Source organism: Schistocerca cancellata, chromosome 12 (genome assembly GCF_023864275.1).
Source record: "Schistocerca cancellata isolate TAMUIC-IGC-003103 chromosome 12, iqSchCanc2.1, whole genome shotgun sequence".
NCBI classification, from domain to species: Eukaryota; Metazoa; Arthropoda; class Insecta; order Orthoptera; family Acrididae; genus Schistocerca; species Schistocerca cancellata.
In genome coordinates this window covers 24,187,571-24,213,561 of record NC_064637.1, presented here as the reverse complement: position 1 = coordinate 24,213,561, position 25,991 = coordinate 24,187,571, and the positions used below count along the sequence as shown (strand labels likewise).

The 25,991-nt window shown below is 39.8% G+C and overlaps 1 protein-coding gene across 1 annotated transcript in view; it reads right to left on the bottom strand.

Annotated features, from left to right (window-relative positions):
• Positions 1-25,991, bottom strand: part of LOC126109840 (solute carrier family 46 member 3-like) — a 612,447-nt gene that overhangs the window by 15,537 nt on the left and 570,919 nt on the right. The window contains exons 6-7 of the mRNA XM_049914899.1: positions 10,936-11,073; positions 5,219-5,302 (exon numbers count right to left, since the gene is read on the bottom strand). Coding sequence (XP_049770856.1) covers positions 5,219-5,302; positions 10,936-11,073 — 222 coding nt within the window. The remainder of the gene's footprint in view (positions 1-5,218; positions 5,303-10,935; positions 11,074-25,991) is intronic.

Genomic DNA, 25,991 nt, shown 5'->3' with positions numbered 1-25,991 from the left:
TCATCGAACACCTGGTCCTGTAGGCACCACATTAAAACCTCTATGCAAGACCACCTCGCACTGTGTTGAGTGGATTAATGCAATGACAGTAGTTGCCTCATCTATCCATAGTGACAAAGAAGAATCTCGATCTCTGTATATCAAAAAATGTCTACCTCCGTACATATAAGTCCTATACAATTATGTTCGATTCCACTTGGTACAATCCTACATAATTGCACAGTTAGCCATTTACTCTGAGCTGGCAAGATAATGTGCAACAGGTATTAATTTTATTCTATACAGAAACTGCTTGTATTGACATAAATGTTTGACTCATAGTTTTAGTATTAGATCAGAATACCAATTAAGCATGATGTTGTTTCTGGTTGTAAAATCTTTATCTAGGCTTGTGTAATAGAGTAATACTTTTCTGAATGATATACAATTTGAAACTATAACTACTTTAAAACGTAATTCAGGAAACATTTCTTTTTTTACTTTTAGAGTAAAATAAAAGATGCAGTTTCCTGAAGTCATTTTGCTAAATTCTTGATAATGCCTCTGATACATAAGATATCCTAAAACCACTTGAGAGTCTCAGCGATGAAGATAGTATCTTGAGTTTAAAGAATGAGCTGATGAGCCGGATTTAATCCTTCTTCCATCATGTGATGGAAATGATTCTGTTTGTGACAGTGCTTCTAGTGACAATAAAAGACTCGTTAACGTCAGTGACACTGTTAAAGGAGTTCTTTCGCGGTCAAGATTTTTAATGCCCTCCCACCGCACATTAAAGAACTGGTTGGAAACATGCCAAAGTTTAAAGAAAATCTGAAGCAGTTCCTTTTAGATGAATCTTGTTACAGTATTGATGAATTTCTTAGCAAAAATGTATATAATCTCTTGTTTGTGCTTAAACCTTACTGTGTGACCTCTACAGTTGATTAATCATACTCTGTAAGTACAGTGTAACTTAATACAATACCCAAATTTAAGTATGTCTGTATATGATGCCTGTATAACTTAAGAACAATACCCAAATTTATGTATGACTGTATATTCTTTCAGATGTCCTGTATCTTAACTAATATGTAAGGGTATATGCTAAACTTCACAGTTTATTTAATCTAATGATAAGATCAATGTATCTGTGCACAAAACAATAATCTGTAAAAACCTTGACTCGTTCTATATCCAGGGATACGTTCCCATATGGATCTATGGAACATGAAATAAATAAATAAATAAAAATAAATCAATGTAAGTACAAGCCACTTCAGAAGGAAAGAGAAACAATGTTATTGAACAGCCTGTGAGAGAAAGTGACAACAAAGATAAGAAAACACCGGAAGTACCAAAGAAATATAAAAAAATACCAAGGAAGTGGACATCCAAGTGACTGATAACCATGAATAGTGGCAGTTACCATATTTACTGGAATCTAAGCCGCACTCGAATCTAAGCCGCACCTGAAAAATGAGACTCGAAATAAAGGAAAAAAAATGTCCCGAATCTAAGCCGCACCTGAAATTTGAGACTCGAAATTCAAGGGGAGAGTAAAGTTTTAGGCCGCACCTCCAAATCGAAACAAAGTTGGTCCATTGTAATATGAGACACAATTTAGGCCGAATGAATGACGATACAGCTACAGTAGTTTGGTTCGAGTGGTAAGCTTAGCAGTTAAGCTTTACCAGGTAGCCATTGCCATGCGTCAGGTGCTCTGTCCATATTTATAGCGATACCCTTCCTTTTTCACGTGTTTCGTCAGGTTTGAATTGATTGCTTATTTTTCTTTGATCTGATAAGTGCTGTTCTCTTTGTTATAGGTGTTTACGTCACTCCAAGCTGAAAATGCATTACTGTACTGTGTCACGCATTGTTTGTCGCATTCTGATAGTGCGTGTTTATGGCGTGTCGCCGGTCGCGGCATGGCTTGCTTTTGTGCACGCTACCGCCGCTTTTTTTAAAAAGAGGAATCGTCTCATTAGCGAAACAATGGCAAGAGACTGCTATTTGTTGTTACTTACACTGTTGCTTTCTTTGATAATGATCAACAAGAACCAAATAATAGACTGCGCATGATAGAACATGTTCTGAACGAGAGTTAGGCGAAAATGTTTCTCCGTTTGAAAATCTTTGCGGCCGCTTCTTAAAGTACATCAAATTCTGCACAGAAATTAGTCATCTTAGAATTAAAAATCTAGTCAGTTGCCGTGCTTCATTTCTGACAGTATCACTATTCGGCATAAGAATAATACGAATATAAACATGACACGATACGCATATTCTTCCGCGTTTGCTGTTGTCTTACTCTACTTTCGTAGTTTATTAGGCAGGCAGGATTTAAATGAGATAGCAGCAAACACGAAAGAATGCATGACAAAATGTTGATATTCATATTATTCTTATGGTGAAGAGAATACTGCATGTGATTCACATTTCATCAGGTTCCTATTAGCAACAGTCTCTTCTCACAGGTAGGAAAAAATTCAGAAAGTAGAGTTGGCCATATTGACAAACATCCCAAACAGTCTTGCATGTCGGATTTTCGTAGTACATTGAAATTCTGCTACATTCGAAGATGAACAATACGGAATTTGTATTTACTTCATTGGATAATGAATGAACGTGCAGTGGTCGAAACTCAGGGTGGAGAAAAAAAAAGCTCGTCTTCCACTTTTTTTTTTTTTTAATTTATTTACTGACGCGGAGGTTTTGGCGCCAGTATTTACCTTTGTGCCTACTAAGCATGCCTGTGTAGCGCTACATATATTCGACGGCAGAAGTTAGTTGTGGCGGCACCTACCAACATTTTTCAGAACTTCCACTTGCTTTGCACTCGATTCTAAGCCGCAGGCGGCTTTTTGGATTACAAAAACCGGAAAAAAAGTGCGGCTTAGATTCGAGTAAATACGGTAAGTAGATTTCACTGGTAAATATCAAAGCCTTTTCTTGTGGATAAAATGAAGGAGTTCATGCCAGCAGATGTAGTCAAGGAAGTTTTAAATGAAGACTTTTTGGAGTATATTTGTAAAGAGACTGTGGAAATGCTGCTCAGAAAGGATATATAGAATTTCAACTTTCAGTTGATGAGTTATACAAACATTTTGGAAATCTTCTTTCGATTTACAATCCAGCCTCTTTAAAATAATGTATTGGGAGACAACGGCAGATACTTACAGTCACCTTGTAAGCACTCAGTAGAAACAAATTCATCGCTTTCTGCATTTCAATGATAACACAACTATAGATCCAAATAACAAAGCTCAGAAAATTTATCAGCTTGTAAAAGACCTTAACATCAAGTTTCTGTTACTTGTTCGGCCACTGGGATGTTTTTTCTCTTTAGATGAAGGCATGGAACTCTATTAGGGATATAACAGGATGAAACAATTCATAAGGGGAAACCTATTCACTATGGTCACAACATCTGAGGGCTATGTTGTAAAGTTCAGTCCTTACTTTGGTGCTCATGACAAGAAGGAGGAAAAGCATTCAGAAATACTCACAGAAAATTTTTTTTTAGGTTTTCTTCCTCCTAATTATGTTTCCTTTGTTGACAACTATTTCAACTCTCTGCCACCTTTGGAATCACTAAGCAAGCATGAATTACACTGCATTTTCGCTGTCCAGAGACACAGGATTCAGAAAGCACATCTGAAAGACTTAAAAATGGAACCTCATATATCTTATCATGTTATTCAAGATGAACGCCTTATACTGTTAAGCTGGCACAAAAACAGTCAAGTGACATTAGCAACAAATCTGCAATCAATGATTGTCTTACCAAGGGGACCTGCAAGAGATGGAGTAAAGCGAAGTGAAAGCATGTAACCATGCCTCAACCAATCTTGGTACAATTATACAACAAAGGGATGGGAGGTGTTGATCTTTTCAACAAATTAAGAGGTCTATATAGAACTGGGATACACTCCAAGAAATTGTACTGCTCTCTTGTTAGATTCTGCCTCATCAGTACGTAGATGCTGTATAGAAAGTTTGTTGGAGTTTTGAAGAAGATCTCTACTGATATCAGCACTAATGGATAAACCTTGATGGGCCATGCCAAACTCCAGGGAAGGTGTACCAAATGATGTCCGCAGAGTGTTGGACACTTTGTGGACAAAATTCTAACTCAGAGGAGATGTAAAAATTGTGCAAAAATGCACAAAATTTTGTTTCATAAAGTGTAATGTTGGTCTTCACCCAGATTCTTGTTCTTTGCAATATCATAGGTAAACAATGTGCAAAATACAGAACATATTACCGAAATAATGTGATGTTGGATTTAGTCCAGTTTGTTTTTATTTTCCCTATGCCATTAATGACTGAACTGTAAATTGGAAAAACAGTAACATATAGTTTTATGAATAAAATAAGATTTAACATTGTTTTCTTGCTACATAAAATAATAAATGGTGCTGCTGAACTGTAAATGTTAATACCCATTGTATGTTTTATCATATGTGAAATATAACAGTGTAAAAATTTAAAAAAAAAAATAACATTTTAGTCATTGATACATGCTGCTTCCCTTACAAAGAACTACTTCAACTTAATTTCAATAAAAATAAAAAATAAAAATATGTTTTGGGCATTAATAGGTTAAGACAGTCATGTGAATGGTCTGTGTTGCCACACTTTTTAGTGAGAAAGTGCACTGCAATTGTAAAGCTGACTCATTTCACATCACATCATAGCAAACTGTTCCAGTTATGATCCATGTGACTTACAAATAATTAACTATGGAGATCAAAATCAGGAAAACAAAAACCAAAGATGTGCATTGACAGTACTGATAATTTCTTCACATCTTGAGAAACAATAAGGAAAGTAAAGGACTATTCTGATGTGATTCACAACACACTCAGTGAAGAACAGCTGGAAACAATATAGCATAGATATTCACTGGAAAACATAGTTGAAAGGACAGTGGAAGATAAAATTCAATGAGGGAGATCTAGAGTATGCAAAGCAGATCGATGATGTAGGTTGTAGTTTACAACAATATAGCAGAGATGCTGAGTTGTTACATTCCATCCTGGATCTTCCTTTGTGTGGCACTGAGTAGTTTATTGAGAGTGTGGTAATCCAGAAACACACAAGTTATCTGCATAATTTCATTTGAACCTAAAAGTACCTATCACATGGCTCTTTTTTATTTCTAAGCCATTATTTATTCATTGCATGTGACTATGAATGTAATGCTCAGATGCACGAGACAAGTGAAACTTACCCAACTCATCAGGTGGAACCAGTTTGGACATGATGGAGCGCATTGCGATGAATGATGTGCCATTAAGAATTTCTGCGATTGGTGCTGCAACAAAAATCATTATCATCAACACACATTGTTCAGAATGCAAGAAAATTTATGTTTAACAAACAATTGTGAACAATGAGGTGAGGGAAGGTCAACAAATTCAGCTCATTTATTTATTTGTTCGTCATGTACCATGGATCCCATCAAGATGTAGGATGTGGAATCAGCCAAGTATACACTAACACATAACAAAGACATTACAGAAACTTCAGATGTATACTGTATGTCCAATAAACTATTACTCCACTGCTTAATGCTGTTTGGGTGTAACAATATCTACTTGATTACAATGATATACTTCAAAGAAAAATTCCTACATCTATATATACAGAGTCCTGTTTATAGTACATTATTACTTGTCATACAGCTTTATGACAAACACTGGTACTTGCTAAGTAGTTAGCAGTTCTTCTAAATTACCAATATGTCAAGATGATTCTGGATTGAGTTCCAATAGGTAACAACTGTACTGGCTTTGTGCAACAAAGATGAATGTATTTCCTAGAAAAGATTTCACCTCCACCAGGTAATACAAGAAACCAGAGAATGTGCGAAGTACACACAGCAGAAAGAAAAAATAGAAGAAACGGGAAAGGCAGCAATAAAAAACACGACACAACAGAGAAGATAGCACAAAATTGCCACGTGCAAAGAACCACGTTTTAGACTGGAACATATGAAGAAAATCTATGTGAAAATGTTGTGCAATTTTTAATAATTAGGATTTTAGGACTTTACTTTTTAGTTATTGAAAGTAGAATAGTAGATTATTAGGACTAGAGTGGTTATTAAAAGTTTTTTTGACTTTTGTAAAATTTTATATTTTTTGTAAAACCTAACATCCTTTAAAAATGTAAAGAAAAAACTAAGCAGTCAAAAGAAGCTGGAGTCATACAGGTGAGGAAAAGTAATTTCAGGATTTCATGAAAGATTAGTATCTTGGTTAGTTTTCTTAATGAAAAACATAGAAAATGCATAAAAAAACTGGAAGCCTAAAAAACAGCAAGGTTTACATGGACAGCAGTCCATGACTTTGTCCAAGACGCAGTTTTTTTTTTTTGGGGGGGGGGGGGGGGGGGTTGCAGTTTCAACTGTAACTGTATTTATTCTGTAGCTCTGTTTTTCCTGGATAATTTACTCTAAAAAATGCATTAGAAGAGCACACACTGTAAATCACTGCAATAGGAAGTACTCTTACAGAGACTTGGGTCACTTTGTGACGACCTCTCCAGCTCCATGCAAGTTATATAGGCTTTTAGAGTGGACTCTTACGGCATCCACATGGTAGGAGGGAATGGGGCTGCAGTAGGCACTTACTGCTGCTGGATTCTGGAACACAGACTTTATATTCATTGAAGAAACTGCATGGATTTCTGGAAATGATTGTCTGTGATGCACTAAACTACAGGCAGTGCTTTGCTAAAACTGATCAGAAATGCAACTGTCTTCTCAGTCACATCATCATTTAGGTGCATGCCAGTTACCTGAAGAAGGGATGAAAAAGAAGGCTGAACTGTTAGATTAGAAGGGTCTGCAAGAATGATGCGGCATCACTACCCAGTTACTAATGACATAAGTGATAACAGCTGTGAGAGCCTATGTACTTATTTATTTTAAGGTTCAGACTTCCTGGCAGATTAAAACTGTGTACTGGACCAAAACTAGACCTCAGGACTTCTGCATTTTACAAGCAAGTGCTCTACCAACTGAGCTACCTGAGCATGACTCACGCCCTGTCCTCACAGCTTTACTTCCTCCAGCACCTCATCTCCTACCTTAGAAATTTCACAGATGTTTTCCTACAAAACATGCAGGACTGAAGTGCCTGGATGAAAGGATACTGTGGAGACATTACTTAGCCACAGCCTGGGGATTGTCTCAAGAATGAACTCTGCAGTTGAGTGTGCACTAATATGAAACTTTCTGGCAGATTAAAACTGTGTGCCAGACTGGGACTTGAACCCACGACCTTTGCCTTTCTTCCTCAAGGAAATCATTGAGGACAGGTCATGAGTTGTGCTTGTGTAGCTCATACACAGCACTTGTTCTTGAAATGCAAAGTTCCTGGATTTGCATCCTGGGCCAGTGCACAGTTTTAATCTGCCAGGAAGTTCCATATCGGCACACATTCTGCTGCAGAGTGAAAATTCATTTTGGATATTTTAAGATTGTTTGTTATGCCATTAGCAGTAAATTATGATGTTTCTTTTATCTTGGCATTGGTTTGAGTGCTGTCATATGATAACTATCCAAACAGATTGATGAACTGTTGGAGCCTAGCTTAAATTTTATCACTATGATTTTGATTTGTCCATAAAAATAGTTTCTTCCACATGTTGGCTCATGTGTAAATGAGTCTGAAGATATAATTGATTGGCTGTTCTAGGCGCTACAGACTGGAGCCGCGTGACCCTTACGGTCGCAGGTTCGAATCCAGCCTCAGGCGTGGATGTGTGTGATGTCCTTAGATTAGTTAGGTTTAAGTAGTTCTAAGTTCTAGGGGACTGATGACCTCAGCAGTTAAATCCCATAGTGCTCAGAGCCATTAGAACCATTTTTTTGGTTGGCTGTTGGTAGAACAAAGCACTGGCAAAAATTTTCTTGTGGCTGATTATTGATGTAGAAAACACTCTACACACATTGAAGATCGTACAGATACATCAACTGCACATGAAGTCCACTCTATGTGATCCTACATGATGTATTACATCATAAGGTGATACACTGTACTTTGATACCTGGATAATTCAGCCTGCAGAATGCATTCTTTGTAGTTAGGTGTATGAGTAAATCCTCATCTAACATGATCTGCCACTTGTGGTAGGTACAATTTATTAAATTTCAATAATGTGACAAGAAACAGCAGCAAATGTTGGTTTATTTGGATGTATTCTGTTTGGAATCACATTTAAGATAGCCTTAAGTCCATTAACACTTGTGTAGTGTTACATAAAAATCACATTTTTTGCTTACATAATAACTGTTTTGCCTTGGTTCAAAACAATACTTAACAAGCAAAACAATACTATGACAAGAACAACAACAGGTATTACTACCAAATCCACAATGAATATATCTGCAGACTGACTTCTATCAAAAAATGAATTTTAGTTAATGATCACAGACATTATTTGTTGAATTTTCTCTTTAACTTACTCTCTGTAAATTTTAATAATGGAGAATTTATGAACATACATTTATAAAACAGTTTTTTGTTGAGGTATATGATGTCAAAGTTTGTAAGAGTATTCCTGAAATATCTTGTAGATGGCATCAAAGACAAAGTTAATTCCTGTTATCCAGGTTTTAGTAGTGCTAGTAAGTTCCTTACAAGATATATGAATTGAATGGTATTGTCTGTTAGATGAGAACTTCAAACTTCATGTCCCTTCTGGTGTTATTTGAGAGGTGAAGTCTTTATGTCAGCACTGGGTTTTGCCCTCTCCCTTCTCTCATAATCATGTAACACAAATATGTGAGCCCACTAGGCCTATACACAATCATTTGTGTCAGCTACTCTCAAGACACAATTATCACATAGTACGAGGAAAAGGACAGTTGTACATGGAGGAATAAATATGAAATGAATCTACCTCTCAGGATTTCTCAGGCAACAATGCCATGCAATTTCTTTTACTAACTTAGTAATGTGTAGTACTTTTTCTCACTCTGATACTGGTACCAATAGGGGCTGTCGTGACTTCAGGAGTTGCTGAGGGTCTTGGGAAGCCTTTTTCGTGCATGACCTATCTACTGCTGCTGCAACTTGTGGAAAGTGATTGGATCTGAGACCAAAGTGCACTAACCTTATTCGGTGTTGTCTCAATAGGATGGAGGAGGACCTGGGTTCTGTCATGGTCATGGAGTGGTATTCAAACCATTCTAACACAACTGGAGGATGATAGAGTGGTGCAGTGCCTTGCTTAAAGTACAGACCAGCTGTTCAGTATGTAACACTTTGGGGCAGAGTGAATGACAATAATTACTGTTCTCTGACAGTGGGCTGGGTGATTTTCATGAATCATATCACAGTTTGGGGGAATAGTTCAAGCTTGATAGACAGTAATGGTCTGACATGCCAAAATGATTGTGTCTGGGTGGTATGTGAGATGTAATCAAAAAGCAATGGGAATTTTTTAATTTCATGGGCTTTATACATGCTTTTGAGGGCTTGGTGAATTGTTACTTTCCAAAATGATGGATCAAAGATTTTGAAGTAAATTTCTTGTTAATTCTCTGAAAACTGTATAACAGATCAGCATTTGGTGGCCAGTATATTCTAATAACTTCATGTTTAGCCTGCTTGAATAATAATAATTTATGTGGACTACAGTGCCAATCATTTCAATTCTTCCTTCTTTAGCATATTGTTCAGGAAATGCAATTCTTTCAAATCTAAGATGTACACTGAGAGGTATTGCCACACTCTCCTCTTTGTGTTGCTGCCTGCAATAACTATCTGCTGATTTGTGATACGCTGTTTCACTGTCTTTAAGTCCTGTTATTACTAGATGATGTGATGACTTGCTTATGCACAAATAATTGCAGCAATCTGAGCTTGTATCTAAGACACTGCACATATAGGAGCTTTATTCTAAGGTGTATCTTTTATTTCATAAATCACAACACTTTGGAGTAAAGTGCAGCACCACATTTGAAATGTTGACTGTGGCTTTTGGTGAATCTATAAGAGTCTACAAATGGTATAAGTGTTCCAAAGATGATTGTCCTAGTACATCAATTACTGAAGTCAGTCTGGAAGGAGTAAAGAAAATGGTTGTGGAAAATGGCCAAATCTCTAAACGGAAGGTTGCTGATGAAGTTTGCATATACTCTGCCTCATGCCAAGCAATTTATTTTTATTTTTATTTTTTTTTTAGGTTTTGGGCACGAAACATGCAGCAACCCAGTCTGTTCCAAAATTGTCAAATTTCAACCTAAAAGAATGTCACATAGATGTCTCTCAGGTATTCTTGAATGAAGTCAGCAAAGATGAAGAACTTCTACAGATGACTACGGTAGGTGACAAAAAAAATGGGTATATGGCTATCACATTGAAATCGAGGCCCTGTTTTCACAATGGAAAACGCCTGAAGAGCAGAGACTGAAAAAAATTCGAAAAGTTCAATCACATGTGAAGGTTCTTGTCACTATTTTCTTCAAGTACAATGGGATAGTGCATCAGGAGTTATATTCATATGGTGATTAAGGAATACTGTCTGCAAGTTATGTGCCATTTGTGTGAAGCAGTCTGAAGAAAACAACCAGATTTGTGGCAAAACCACTCATGGAAGTTATATCATGATAATGCTCGCACTCACACACCAATGGTTGATCTTTTTTTTTTTTTCTTTCTGGGACCGTATCTGAAGAGAGCCATAAAAGGATGTCATTTTGTCACCATCAATGAGACAAAAACAGAATTGTTTAAGGCAATAAACAACATAACAAAGAGTGAGTTCCAGAAGTGATTCCAAGATTGAAAAAACCATTGGCTCAGATGTATTGTATCTGAGGGGGATTACTCTGAAGGTGGTAAAGTTTATGATGATGAATAAATAAGGGTTCTCTAAGAAAAACAAAACTTCCCTTGACCTTTAGATCATACCTCCTAGAGTGAGTTTACTTACCCATGTAGATCATCCATGTGGTGTAACTGAAGGCGTACACGAAGCTTGAGATGATCTTGCTGGTGCATGAGAGGACTCCCACCAGGGCGTCGTCCATCTTCATTACGTGGCTGAACACACCCACTGACACCATTGTTCCTATAAAACAAACAATGTATAACATTATAGCCAACTGAAGATGACACACAAGTTTGTCTTTCCATATGTATGCCATCTCGTGCTGCTGAGAAGGCTCATACTCTTTCACATGTTAAATCAGCTGCACACCAAAGCAGCGTAACATTTCACACATTGTATTCCATGGAGATGGATCTCTTGGATGTCTAGGAAGAAGGCAGAAATGCATTTTTTACTTAAGTGTGATACAATGAAAAGACTTAAGAGGAGTTTGCAAGTCCTATGTTCCCAATGTTAAATAAGCAAAATTTATGTACCTTTATCTTTGGAATCAATAAAATTAACACTAAATTTTTAGCAGTAACATATCCTTGTTATTTATATTGACTGAAGCAGAATTAAGAAATGAAATGCAAAAGAACGACAGATATTAATTTATTAAAATATGCAAATTTTTACATTACATATTTATGCATGAAATATCTAACTTTGTGCCCATTCAAACTACTGCCATGGTTTTGCTTCAGTAGTGGTTGTAACTTATAATATACCTGCTCACAAAGATTCATGTAGTTTTTCAGATATAGGTACATTAATCTCGGTTTTCTCCAACTGTGTTACAGTTAAAGTTAAAAATAATGAAACTCAGTCATATCTCTAAATTAAGGTTCAAAAGCAAGCTGGGATCTCTTTACTTCCTCTCTAGTTCTGCCATCTGCCTCCTTAAATTCATTTTATTTACATTTTTGCATAATTAGCATTAACGTACATGAGTATAATCTGCATTTCCATAAAAGAAAAGGTTGGCCCTCAGTCTTAATGAATATACTACCAGGTCTAATTTTGTGTTTACTTTTGTGTGTGTCATCAATTTCCTAATTTATTTTGACTATTCCTAGTTAATATCTTTCGTTATAGGGTGAAATCGGTAATTGTTCTGTGACTTAGATTCTATTGTTGACTTGTAACAAATATAAATTCTGTAATAATTATAAACATTGAAAAAAGGCTCACTAGGAGTCTTAAAATATTTATTTGGCTCTATTCAAAAATATATTAGCAAAGTCAGCCATTAATTAATTCCAAAGTAATTTCCAGTTTTGTGAAAAGTATTGTTTGTATGACTGTATCTGTTAATTTCATTATTTAAACAAATAATTTGGCCTAACCATTGTAGTAGAAGGAACTGTTGAAAAGAAGGAATTTTTCTATACATTGGGTTAATTGAATGAGTTATGTTTTTATTTCTGTAAAGTAAACATCAAGATAATGTATACTTTCAGTATCTATTGTTGTGAGGACATATAAAGGCCCAATTTTTGGTCTTGGGACAGTCAGTCTAGAGTTGATTTTCAGACGAGAAACCTGTATTGGTTAGATCAACAACAATGCATCAACTTAATCGTGAGATAAGTGTAACGCAAATAGCTCATGTGTTAAAACAATGACAGTGGCTGTTCAACAGTGCCACACATACTGTATTATTCCACAAGAATTGTGTGGTTATGTTTTTACAGCTCATAGATATTCAATGGTAAATTATTGTAGCAGTTGCTGAAGTTTGCCTGCAAACTATTAATGAGGCTTATCAAAAATTAACCAATATTGAACTGGCCTAATTAACTGTGTAATATTGGGGGTGTGGGGTGTGGGGGGGTGGGGAGGGTGGGGGGGGGGGGATGGGGGGGGGTTGTGAACAGTGAAAGTAAAGAACTGTAAAATGCAACTGTGCCATTGTCAGCTACATCATTTACAGTAGACAGCATTGTGAACCTCCACCCCTGCCCAAATCATTTTTCAGCCAGTATAAAAACGCAGTTTGTCAACAGCGAGGACTATCAATGAAGAAATAAAGCAGGTGAACGTCACACCCAGAGCTACATTTACTACTGCAGTGGAAAACCTAACAACCAAAACAAATAATCTGAAACAAGACATCATGTTGTAATCACAATGGGTGCCACTGGGCTATACAAGAATGAGGGCAAGTCAGCACTCAGAGGTTACAGGAAGTTACTGTGAAAACTATTAGAACATGGCTGTCACCATAATAAATGTATCAGTTTGATATGATGTTTCTCAATGGTTATGTGTTAATAGAGGAATTTATCACTACAATTTCAAGCTTCAGAAACTGTGTTGAAAATTAAACCATGTTCACTGTTAGAGATAAGCAAAGTGAAGCATGTTATATATTCATGGAGTGAAGCAGTGAGTGAAAATTTGTATCAGGGTTGGGAAAGTAACCCGGATCTCCTCACTGCTGCCTCAGTCTACTTTAAATTCCCCCTTACTCATAAACAGGATTGCTGAGTCTCTCCATATTCTGAAATAGCACCTCAGCATCCAACAGAAATGGGAGATCCAGCCTGAAACCCAGGTGCAGGTACTTTCACAAATGAAATGACACAGTTTCAGAGACTTTGCTGGTCTCATAATTTGTACCAAGGCTGGGAATCTACACTCCTGGAAATTGAAATAAGAACACCGTGAATTCATTGTCCCAGGAAGGGGAAACTTTATTGACACATTCCTGGGGTCAGATACATCACATGATCACACTGACAGAACCACAGGCACATAGACACAGGCAACAGAGCATGCACAATGTCGGCACTAGTACAGTGTATATCCACCTTTTGCAGCAATGCAGGCTGCTATTGTCCCATGGAGACGATCGTAGAGATGCTGGATGTAGTCCTGTGGAACGGCTTGCCATGCCATTTCCACCTGGCGCCTCAGTTGGACCAGCGTTCGTGCTGGACGTGCAGACCGCGTGAGACGACGCTTCATCCAGTCCCAAACATGCTCAATGGGGGACAGATCCGGAGATCTTGCTGGCCAGGGTAGTTGACTTACACCTTCTAGAGCACGTTGGGTGGCACAGGATACATGCGGACGTGCATTGTCCTGTTGGAACAGCAAGTTCCCTTGCCGGTCTAGGAATGGTAGAACGATGGTTCGATGACGGTTTGGATGTACCGTGCACTATTCAGTGCCCCCTCGACGATCACCAGTGGTGTACGGCCAGTGTAGGAGATCGCTCCCCACACCATGATGCCAGGTGGTGGCCCTGTGTGCCTCGGTCGTATGCAGTCCTGATTGTGGCGCTCACCTGCACGGCGCCAAACACGCATACGACCATCATTGGCACCAAGGCAGAAGCGACTCTCATCGCTGAAGACGACACGTCTCTATTCGTCCCTCCATTCACGCCTGTCGCGACACCATTGGAGGCGGGCTGCATGATGTTGGGGCGTGAGCGGAAGACGGCCTAACGGTGTGCGGGACCGTAGCCCAGCTTCATGGAGACGGTTGCGAATGGTCCTCGCCGATACCCCAGGAGCAACAGTGTCCCTAATTTGCTGGGAAGTGGCGGTGCGGTCCCCTACGGCACTGCGTAGGATCCTACGGTCTTGGCGTGCATCCGTGCGTCGCTGCGGTCCGGTCCCAGGTCGACGGGCATGTGCACCTTCCGACGACCACTGGCGACAACATCGATGTACTGTGGAGACCTCACACCCCACGTGTTGAGCAATTCGGCGGTACGTCCACCCGGCCTCCCACATGCCCACTATACGCCCTCGCTCAAAGTCCGTCAACTGCACATACGGTTCACGTCCACGCTGTCGCGGCATGCTACCAGTGTTAAAGACTGCGATGGAGCTCCGTATGCCACGGCAAACTGGCTGACACTGACGGCGGCGGTGCACAAATGGTGCGCAGCTAGCGCCATTCGACGGCCAACACCGCGGTTCCTGGTGTGTCCGCTGTGCCGTGCGTGTGATCATTGCTTGTACAGCCCTCTCGCAGTGTCCGGAGCAAGTATGGTGGGCCTGACACACCGGTGTCAATGTGTTCTTTTTTCCATTTCCAGGAGTGTATATACATAAAATCGTATATGTACGAGACCAGTAAAGTCTCTGAAATTGTGTCATTTCATGTGCATAAGTACCTGTACCTAGGTTTCACGTTGGATCCCCCATTTACGTTTAATGCTGAGATACTATAACAGAACATGGAGATTCTCTGCAATTCTGTTCATTTGTAAGAGAGAATTTAAAGTAGAATGAGGCGGCTGTGAGAATTTGGATTGAGGAGGAGGCATACAAGGTGAACCCGTGCAGTTGTGCAAACTGCTGTGCCAGGGGGGCTTAGTGGCTAATGGACCTGCCTAGCAAGCAGGAGACTCGGGTTCAATTCCTGACCTTGGTACAGATTTTCACTCACTGCTTTCCACGTGGGAGAAATATATCTAAAAACAAAGATGATGTAACTTACCAAACGAAAGCGCTGGCATGTTGATAGACACACAAACAAACACAAACATACACACAAAATTCAAGCTTTTGCAACAAACAGTTGCTTCATCAGGAAAGAGGGAAGGAGAGGGAAAGACGAAAGGATGTGGGTTTTAAGGGAGAGGGTAAGGAGTCATTCCAATCCCGGGAGCGGAAAGACTTACCTTAGGGGGAAAAAAGGACATGTATACACTCGCACACACACATATCCAACTGCATATGTATGTGTATGTTTGTTTGTGTGTCTATCTACCTGCCAGCACTTTTGTTTGGTAAGTCTCAAAATCTTTGTTTTCAGATATATTTTTCCCATGTGGAATGTCCCCCCCCCCCCCCCCCCCTCTCTCTCTCTCTCTCTCTCTCTCTCTCTCTCTCTCTCTCTCTCTCTCTCTATATATATATATATATATATATATATATATATATATAGTTATAATAGAAGGAAACATTCCACGAAGGAAAAATATACTTAAAAACAAAGATGATGTGACTTACCAAATGAAAGTGCTGGCAGGTCGACAGACACACAAACGAACACAAACATACATACAAAATTCAAGCTTTCGCAACAAACTGTTGCCTCATCAGGAAAGAGGGAAGGAGAGGGAAAGACGAAAGGATGTGGGTTTTAAGGGAGAGGGTAAGGAGTCATTCCAGTCCCGGGAGCGGAAAGACTTACCTTAGGGGGAAAAAAGGACGGGTATATACTCGCACACACACACATATCCATCCACACATATACAGACACAAGCAGACATATTTGCTTGTGTCTGTATATGTGTGGATGGATATGTGTGTGTGTGCGAGTATATACCCGTCCTTTTTTCCCCCTAAGGTAAGTCTTTCCGCTCCCGGGACTGGAATGACTCCTTACCCTCTCCCTTAAAACCCACATCCTTTCGTCTTTCCCTCTCCTTCCCTCTTTCCTGATGAGGCAACAGTTTGTTGCGAAAGCTTGAATTTTGTGTGTATGTTTGTGTTCGTTTGTGTGTCTGTCGACCTGCCAGCACTTTCATTTGGTAAGTCACATCATCTTTGTTTTTAAGTATATATATATATATATGTAAGCAGCCGTTGGTTGTGAAAGCTAGAATTTTGTGTGTATGTTTGTGTTTGTTTGTGTGTCTATTGACCTGCCAGCGCTTTTGTTTGGTAAGTCTCATCATCTTTAGATATAAGCCCAGTAAACTCTATGAAATTGTGTCATTTTATTTTCAAAATGAAGTGTCAAGAACATACCAGGCATGGACATAACTTAAACAGAAATGGGATGTTCAAGTTAGTGAATCAGATAGCAAGACTTTTGTGATGAACTGCGTAAAACCAAATCATGGTAGACTATACTCAGCCAGTTTCTTAGGTGCAAAATGAAACATGAAAGTGGTGAACTAGACAGCCTGGTTGTGAAAGAACGCTTTTTACATGGTGAAAATCGTCACAGCAGTGCAGTGTGAAATACATGTATAGTAATTTCACTCATCTAAAATCCCTTATCCCAAAGTGTTGTGATCTGTGCAACAAAAGATACACTTTAGAATAAGGCACTTAAATGTGCAGTATCTTAGATACAAGCTCACATTGGTGCAAGTATTTGTGGATGAACAATTCCTCACATCTACTAGTAATAACAGGAGTAAAGGACAATGAAACAGCGTATCCCAAATCAGCAGATAGTTACTGCAGGCAGCAACACAAAGAGGCGTGGATGGCAATACCTGTTAGCACACATCTTAGACTTGAAAGAATTGCGTTTGTTGAACAATATGATAAAGAATAAACATATGGCTAGCACTGTAGACCACGTAAACAATAATTCAAGCAGATTACCAAAACACAAAGTTATTAGGATGTACTGCCCACCAAATGCTGATCTGTTATACTCTCTTGAGAAACTTAACAGGGCATTTAGGCAGATGGCCCAACTGACAATAGTATAGTTGGAGACCTAAATATTGCGATTAACATCTAGTATAATCTATGTGAAGCTGTCAGACATACTAAATTGATGGAGTCTAACAAATATAGTAAACCAAGCTGAAATGAAATAGATTTGGCAATAAACAATAAAAATGCAAAACAAAGTTAACTGCCGAAGTGTTGCTTTTCATTAGTGGAACACCATTGTCACAACATCAGCATTTTCAAAATTAAGCTATCAGAGGGAATGTGGGACGCCATTTACCAAGCTAAATGGTCAGAAAGCAAACTAAATTAAATTTATGCACCTGTTTCGAAGCATTTTGATTGCTGCTGCCCTTTTGAATAAATAACCAGGGTACTCACAAACAGCCACATTCAAAGTAACACTATATTGAAACTTCCACCTAGTCTAATTAAGTTAAAGCAACAGATGTATGATCATGAGTATATATATATATATATATATATATATATATATATATATATATATATATATATATAAAGAAACAAAATAATATAGCCGGCCGGAGTGGCAGTGTGGTTCGAGGCACTACAGTCTGGAGCCAAGCGACCGCTACGGTCGCAGGTTCGAATCCTGCCTCGGGCTTGGATGTGTGTGATGTTCTTAGGTTAGTTAGGTTTAATTAGTTCTAAGTTCTAGGGGACTGATGACCTCAGAAGTTAAGTCCCATAGTGCTCAGAGCTATTTGAACCAAAATAATATATATGAAGGAGAAGCTCAACCAGTTAGTCAACAAAGTTTAGCAGAGGCAGAACCAAGATTGCACAATCCATTTTCACTGAGGGAACTAAAAGAACTAGCACACATAACTGATGCAATTGGAAAAAAAATATCTCTTTTGAAGAGAATTTATCAATAGAAACCTCAAAGAGACTGTTGCAGAATAGAAAGAAGACAAAATCAAAGGTACCATTAAGATATTGTCAAAAGAAGAGGGAGAAGACATCACCACTGATTAAGACATTAGTTCAGAGGAAGAAGAGTTCAGTATCCAAGAATACACCACAGGATTGCCCACACCTGAGGAGGAAAGTAACTCCATTTCACCTGAAAGATTTTGTACTGATAGGATTCAGGAAAAGGGCAAAAAAATAAGCACAGGTTACTGAAATTAATAAAATTTCTTCAAGCAGTACTGTGGAGAATTCTACAAACGGACAGCATGTTCTCTGATACCATATTTATTATTTATTTATTTACACGTCAAGTTCTGTAGGACAAAATTGAGGAGCAAATCTCGTCCAAGGTCATGGAACGTGTCAGTACACGAAATTACAACATAAATGTAATAACAGATAAAAATAAAATGTTTATGAACCCGAAAAAAGTCAAGCCAGAAATTTAAGTAAATGCAATCAACAATACAACAAGAATTAGCTTAATTTTTCAAGGAACTCCTCGACAAAATAGGAGTGACCCACGAGGAAACTCTTCAGTTTCGATTTGAAAGCGCGTGGATTAATGCTAAAGTTTTTGAATTCTAGTGGTAGCTTATTGAAAATGGATGCAGCAGTATACTGCACACCTTTCTGCACAAGAGTTAAGGAAGTCCGATCCAAATGCAGGTTTGATTTACGCAAAGTATTAACTAAGTGAAAGCTGCTTGTTCTTGGGAAAAAGCTAATATTGTTAACAAGAAATGAGAGCAAGGAATATATATATTGAGACGCCAATGTCAAAATAACCAGGGGTCGACAACAGGTTCGCGAACTTACACCACCTACCGCATGTTTCTGAGCCAAAAACATCCTTTTAGAATGGGAAGAGTTACCCCAAAATATAATACCATACGGCATAAGCGAATGAAAATAAGCAAAGTAAACTAATTTTCGTGTCGAACGATCACTCACTTCTGATACCGTTCCATTTCCGCAGCTCGTGGTCTTGGGGTAGCGTTCTCATTTCCCGCGCCCGGGTTCCCGGGTTCGATTCCCAGCGGGGTCAGGGGATTTTCTTTGCCTCATGATGACTGGGTGTTGTGTGATGTCCTTAGGAGGTCTAAGTAGTTCTAAGTTCTAGGGGACTGATGACCATAGATGGTAAGTCCCATAGTGCTCAGAGTCATTTGAACCATTTTGAACCGTTCCATTAGTAAAAATGACAGCATTAAGTCGATGAACATGATCCTAAACTTGGGCTATCCACAACAGTTTACTAGTATCTGAACACCTAGAAATTTGAACTGTTCAGTTTCACTAATAATATGCTCATTCTATGAAATTAAAACGTTGGGTTTTGTTGAATTGTGTCTTAGAAAATGTAAAAACTGAGTCTTACTGTGATTTGGCGTTAGCTTATTTTTTACAAGTTATGAACTTATGTCATGAATTGCATTATTTGGAATTGAGCCAATGTCACACACAACATCCTTCACTACCAAGCTAGTGTCATAAGCAAACAGAAATATTTTAGAGTTACCCATAATACTAGAGGGAATATCATTTATATAAATAAGGAGCAGGAGCGGCCCCAACACTGATCCCTGGGGCACACCCCACTTCACGATACTCCACTCTGACCCCACATCACAGCCATTCTCAACACTGTCAATAATGATCTTTTCCTGTCTGTTGCTAAAGTAAGAGGTGAATCAATTGTGAGCTACTCCCCATATTCCCTAATGGTCCATCTTTTAGAGCAATATTTTGTGATAAACACAATCAAACGATATTAAACGAAGCAATAAGTTTACTGTTACCAGTCACCGTTTTATTTATTTCCACGACGCGTTACGAAGGTTTAAACCTCCATCATTTTGTTATTAACAATAAATAATAGTATAAATCCACCCGATGATGGAGGTTTAAACCTTTGAAACGCGTCGTGGAAATAAATAAAACGGTGACTGGTAACAGTAAACTTGTTGTTTCATTTAATGTCAATAACAGTCACGGTAAAGCCTAACCTAAAGTGTTCGCCTTTAAAGACAATCAAACGCCGTAGTATAATCAAAAAATATGCCCAGCGTTCGAAACCTTTTGTTTAATCCATCCAGTACCTCACAGAGAAAACGCAAACATTTACCGTGCGTGTGTCTGACTAGGTGACGCTACTATCGCCTGGACGGGGATATATCGATAGTGGGTCGGTGGTCATAATGCCCTGGCTGCTGCAGTCGTTGTGCAAACTTTAATGATTGCAGTGTCTGCCAGGAAGTCGGTACAAATTACTCCACTGTACGGCGGTCGGACACAGCCGTGAGCAACCACGGCGCCGGCCCCACAGCTGACGTTTCGCTCGGACGCGTCCCCAGCGGACCCTGACATCGAAGCACGGTTGCGGAGAATGCTACCCCCAAAAAACGCAGACTCACGCCGCTGCAGCTTCCTTTGTTTGCGGAAGTGGCCTTGGCAGAGTCGCTTTCGTTCCCGTTCCAGCTGGCGGGAAGGTCGGCTCCAGAAAAAAAAAAAAAAAAAAAAAAAAAAAAATACTGACAGAGCTGTTCAGAAATTAGCATCAGTCTGTCTGTCTCCCTCCATTGGGAGTGTTTGCCCCTTTTTCTGAACGAAATCTGTGTCGCGCGACAGCTGCACGAGCTAATGTCACGCTTGCGTCTACACTCTGCAAACCACTGTGGAGAGCATGGCTGAGGGTACTTCCCACTATACCAATTATCAAGCAGTCCTCGCCTCCCATTTACGTACCGAGCGCGGGAAGAATAATTGTTTGAATGCCTCTGTGTGTGAAGTAATTAATCTAATCTTGTCCTCACGATCCCTATGTGTATTTCTGGAGTCATTATTTAAAGCCGCTTCTTGAAACTTTGTAAATAGGCATTATTGGGATTGTTTATGTCTGTCTTCAGGAGTCTTCCAGTTGAGTTCTTTAACTATCTCTGTGACACTCCCACGGATCAAACAAACCTTTGACCATTCGTGCTGCCCTTCTCTGTATAAGTTCAATATCCCCTGTTATTTCGGGAGGACGACGGTTCAGTACCGCGTCCGGCCATCCCGATTTAGGTTTTCCGTGATTTTCCTAAATCGCTCCAGGCAAATGCCGGGATGGTTCCTTTCAAAGGGCAGGGCCGACTTCCTTCCCCGTCCTTCCCTCATCCGATGAGACCGATGACCTCGCTGTCTGGTCTCCTTCCCCAAAACAACCAACCAACCCTGTTATTCCCATCAGGTACGGGTTCCACGTATTTCAGCAGTATTCGCGAATGGATCGTATGAGCGACATGTAAGTAATCTCCTTTGTAGACTGATTGCACTTCCCCAGTATTCTACCAACAAACCGAAAGTCTACCACCTGCATTACCCCATCTTATGTAATCATTCCGTTTCATATCCCTACAGAGTGTTACAGCCAGGTGTGTCTACCGATTCAAACTGTAACTTACTGATATTATAGCCGTATGCTACCGATTCAAACTTTACGTACTCATATTATAGTCCTATGCTACCGATTCAAAGTGGGACTTATTGATCTTATAGTCATATGCTGCTGATTCAAACTATGACTTACTAATATTTTAGTTCTATGCTACCGATTCAAACTGTGACTTCCTGATATAGCTATATGCTACCGATTCAAACTATGACTTACTAATATTGTAGTCCTATGCTACCAATTCAAACTGAGACTTATTCATATTGCAGCCATATGCTACCGATTCAAACTGTGACTTACTAATATTATATTCCTTTGCTACCTATTCAAACTGTGACTTACTGATATGATAGCCATATGCTACCGATTCAAACTGTGACTCACTGACATTATAGTCATCTGCTATTGTCTTTTTCTTCCTTTAGTGAAGTGCACGATTTTACATTCCTGAACATTTAAAGCTTTGTTGCCAATCCTTGCAACATTTAGAAATCTTACCAAGATCTGACTGAATATTTGTGCAGCTTAATTCACTTTCTGCTTCATTATATTGGGTTAGTGCATAACTCCGTACCGTTTTTATTTTGCATGTTAGTTTTCTGAATGCTGATGGTTTATTTATCGACTGTCATTTTTATTTGTAGTTCACTGTTGTTATGTGAGTTTAAATGTTGTCATTTTGTCATTTGGAGGTAGTGAGTGGTTCAAAATGGTTCAAATGGCTCTGAGCACTATGCGACTTAACTTCTGAGGTCATCAGTCCCCTAGAACTTAGAATTACTTAAACCTAACTAAGCTAAGGACATCACACACACCCATGCAGAAGGCAGGATTCAAACCTGCGACCGCAGCGGTCGCGCGGTTCCAGACTGTAGCGCCTAGAACCGCTCGGCCAACCCAGCCGGCCCACGTAAAACAAAAAGGGGTGCAGCCCCTCCATGGAAAACACGACCACACCACAACACCACCGCCTCCGAAATTTACTGTTGGCACTACACACGCTGGCAGATGACGTTCACCGGGCATTCGCCTTACCCACACCCCGCCAACGGATCGCCACATTGTGTACGGTGATTAGTCACTCCAGAGAACGTTTTTCCACTGTTCAATGTATACGCTCCTTAGACCAAGTTAGGCGTCGTTTGGCATTTATTGGCGTGACGCGTGGCTTATGAGCAGCCGCTCGGCCTTGAAATTCAAGTTTTCTCACCTGCGACCTAAGTGTCATAGTACTTGCAGTGGATCCTGATGCAGTTTGGAATTCCTGTGTGATGGTCTGGACAGATGCCTGCCTATTACACGTTACGACCCTCTTCAACTGTCGGCGCTCTCTGCCAGTCAACAGACGAGGTCGGCCTGTACGCTTTTCTGCTGTACGTGTCCCTTCACGTTTCCAGTTCACTATCACATCGGAAACAGTGGACCTATGGATGTTTAGGAGTGTGGAAGTCTCGCGTACAGTCGTATGAGGCAAGTGACACCGAATCATCTGACCACATTCGAAGTGCGTGAGTTCCGTGGAGCGCCCCATTCTGCTCTAAACTGGTTCAAATGGCTCTGAGCACTATGGGACTTAGCATCTGAGGTCATCAGTCCCCTAGACGTAGAACTACTGGAACCTAACTAACCTAAGGACACCACCCACATCCGTGCCCGAAGCAGGATTCGAACCTGTAGCAGCAGCGCGGTTCCGGACTGAATTGAATTGCCTAGAACCGCTCGGCCACAGCGGCCGGCATTCTGCTCTCTTACGATGTTTAATGACTACTGAGGTCGCTGATATGAAGTACCTGGCAATAGTTGGCAGCATTACGCACGTAATGTGTGCGGGTGTCCGTGTAATATCTCTTTATATTCGATGAATTATTCTGATACAATTCTACCCTTGAATGACGTTTACAAATTTTCTATCTTCATACTCGCAGAATCCATGCGCAAAATAGTTTCATACAATGGCTATGCCATGAGCGCATAAGTATTCTTTGTAGTACTCTCTCTGGTGGTTGTTAGAAAAAAAAAGAGAAAGGGGGCTTCCGAGATTGTCTTCGTGCCGATTAGCATGAGCTTGGTTTGGAAGAACTGTAATCTGATTATTGAGATTTATAACAGAAGATAACTGATACGAACTGTACGATTAAAAAGGAAATATATATATAGATTGCTCCTTCATACAAAGGTGTGTATTTGACAACTGAGAGTTAATGATATTTATCGATATATTGCGTAGTTGTTAATCAGAAGGGACTTCCGAAAGACTGGATACGAACCTGCATTTAATAATCCAAGAGCTCCATTACTTCTTCGGAAGGTTAAACTTCATCAAAGCCAAATATCCGCTTGATCTGAGGTTTCCCGACTGATTATACAACGCTCCCAAAATTACGAGGCATTTTATTTGTACAGATTAGCAGACTGCCGCAAAGCACGAGCCTGCAGAGAAGAAGAATCATCGCCTGATTTCATTCTAACAAGTAAAATTTCAGAATCATTTTTGAGTGACTGAGCTATGACTGTGTTTCCTATCATGAATGATTGATTGCTCGAACGAATTGAGAGCTACAGAATTACGTAGATAGGAAAAAAAATTACATCCGGATGCTTTTGATCACATAGTGTACCATGTTCGCATCCTTTCACTACAAGGAGTATTATACAACAATGTAGTAATAATAACATGACTGCACTCGTTCATATGTCGTACCACGGAAATCATTCGTTTCAGGGACCTGTGCTGATTACGATTATTTGCTTTTTCCATTGTACTGTATTTTCCCTTTTCGTTTGTACCCGTAAATAGCGAAGCGCTCTCTGTAATGGCTGTCCCACTCGAAAGAGTTCCCACAAACATGTGTAGTAATTCCGTTGATGTTGCACCGTGTAATTTGTGACGTTTGCCCTTGGAACAGTGCACTCTCCAACATCGTTTGACGTAACAGTGTGTTTTCGCGCTTCGTATTGGCTGGAGCTCAGTACTCACAAGGGAACCTCCCCATCGCACCCCCCTCAGATTTAGTTATAAGTTGGCACAGTGGATAGGCCTTGAAAAACTGAACACAGATCGAGCGAGAAAACAGGAAGAAGTTGTGTGGCACTATGAAAAAATAAGCAAAGTATACAAACTGAGTAGTTCATGCGAAGATAGGTAACATCAAGGATAATCTGAGCTCAGGAGCGCCGTGGTCCCGTGGTTAGCGTGAGCAGCTGCGGAACGAGAGGTCCTTGGTTCAAGTCTTCCCGCAAGTGAAAAGTTTTTCTTTATTTTCGCAAAGTTATGATCTGTCCATTCGTTCATTGACGTCTCTGTTCACTGTAATAAGTTTAGTGTCTGTGTTCTGCGAGCGCACCGCAAAACCGTGCGATTAGTAGACGAAAGGACGTGCTTCTCCAATGGGAACCGAAAACATTTGATCACAAGGTCATAGGTCAACCGATTCCTCCACACGTCTGATATATTCTATACGACACTGGCGAGGGCATGTGCGTCATATGACAGGAATGTGTTGCCGACCCACCTAACTTGCACACTTGGCGAATGGGTAAAAAGATTCTTCTTAGCCGTCCGGTGTGGCCGTGCGGTTAAAGGCGCTTCAGTCTGGAACCGCGTGACCGCTACGGTCGCAGTTTCGAATCCTGCCTCGGGCATGGATGTGTGTGATGTCCTTAGGTTAGTTAGGTTTAATTAGTTCTAAGTTGTAGGCGACTGATGACCTCAGAAGTTACGTCGCATAGTGCTCAGAGCCATTTTTAAAAAGATTCTTCTACATTGCCCGATTTAGGTTTTCTTGTGGATGTGAGAATTACTCCCAAAAAGTGATGAAAACATAAGAGTTTGACACATAAACTGCAACAAATGAACCCAACAGTTTCACAGTCGCACACTTTTCCCTGTGCTCTGTCAAAACATATGTTTTTAACGTTTTCAAATTTTTCCGTGTGTAGACCGTCAAATCCTGCATATGTCCAAGCAAATCTGAACACGTCCTGGAATTTTGGAGAGCGAAGTTGATTATGTGTGAGTGCCTGAACTTTGATAATTGTCTGAAAATAAAAAATAAAATTTTACATTCGAAGGAAGAGTTGAACCAAGGACCTCTCGTTTCACAGCTGCTCACGCTAACCACGGGACCACGGCGCTCCTGAGCTCAGTTTATCCTTGATGTTGCCTGTCTTTTCATGGGGACCACGGCGCTCCTGAGCTCAGTTTATCCTTGATGTTGCCTGTCTTTTCATGGACTACTCAGTTTATATATTTTGCTTATATTCTTCATAGTTCCACACAACTTCCTCCTGTTTTCTCGATTGATCAGTGTTCAGTTTTTCAAGGCCTATCCACTGTGCCAACTTATAACTAAATCTGAGGGGGG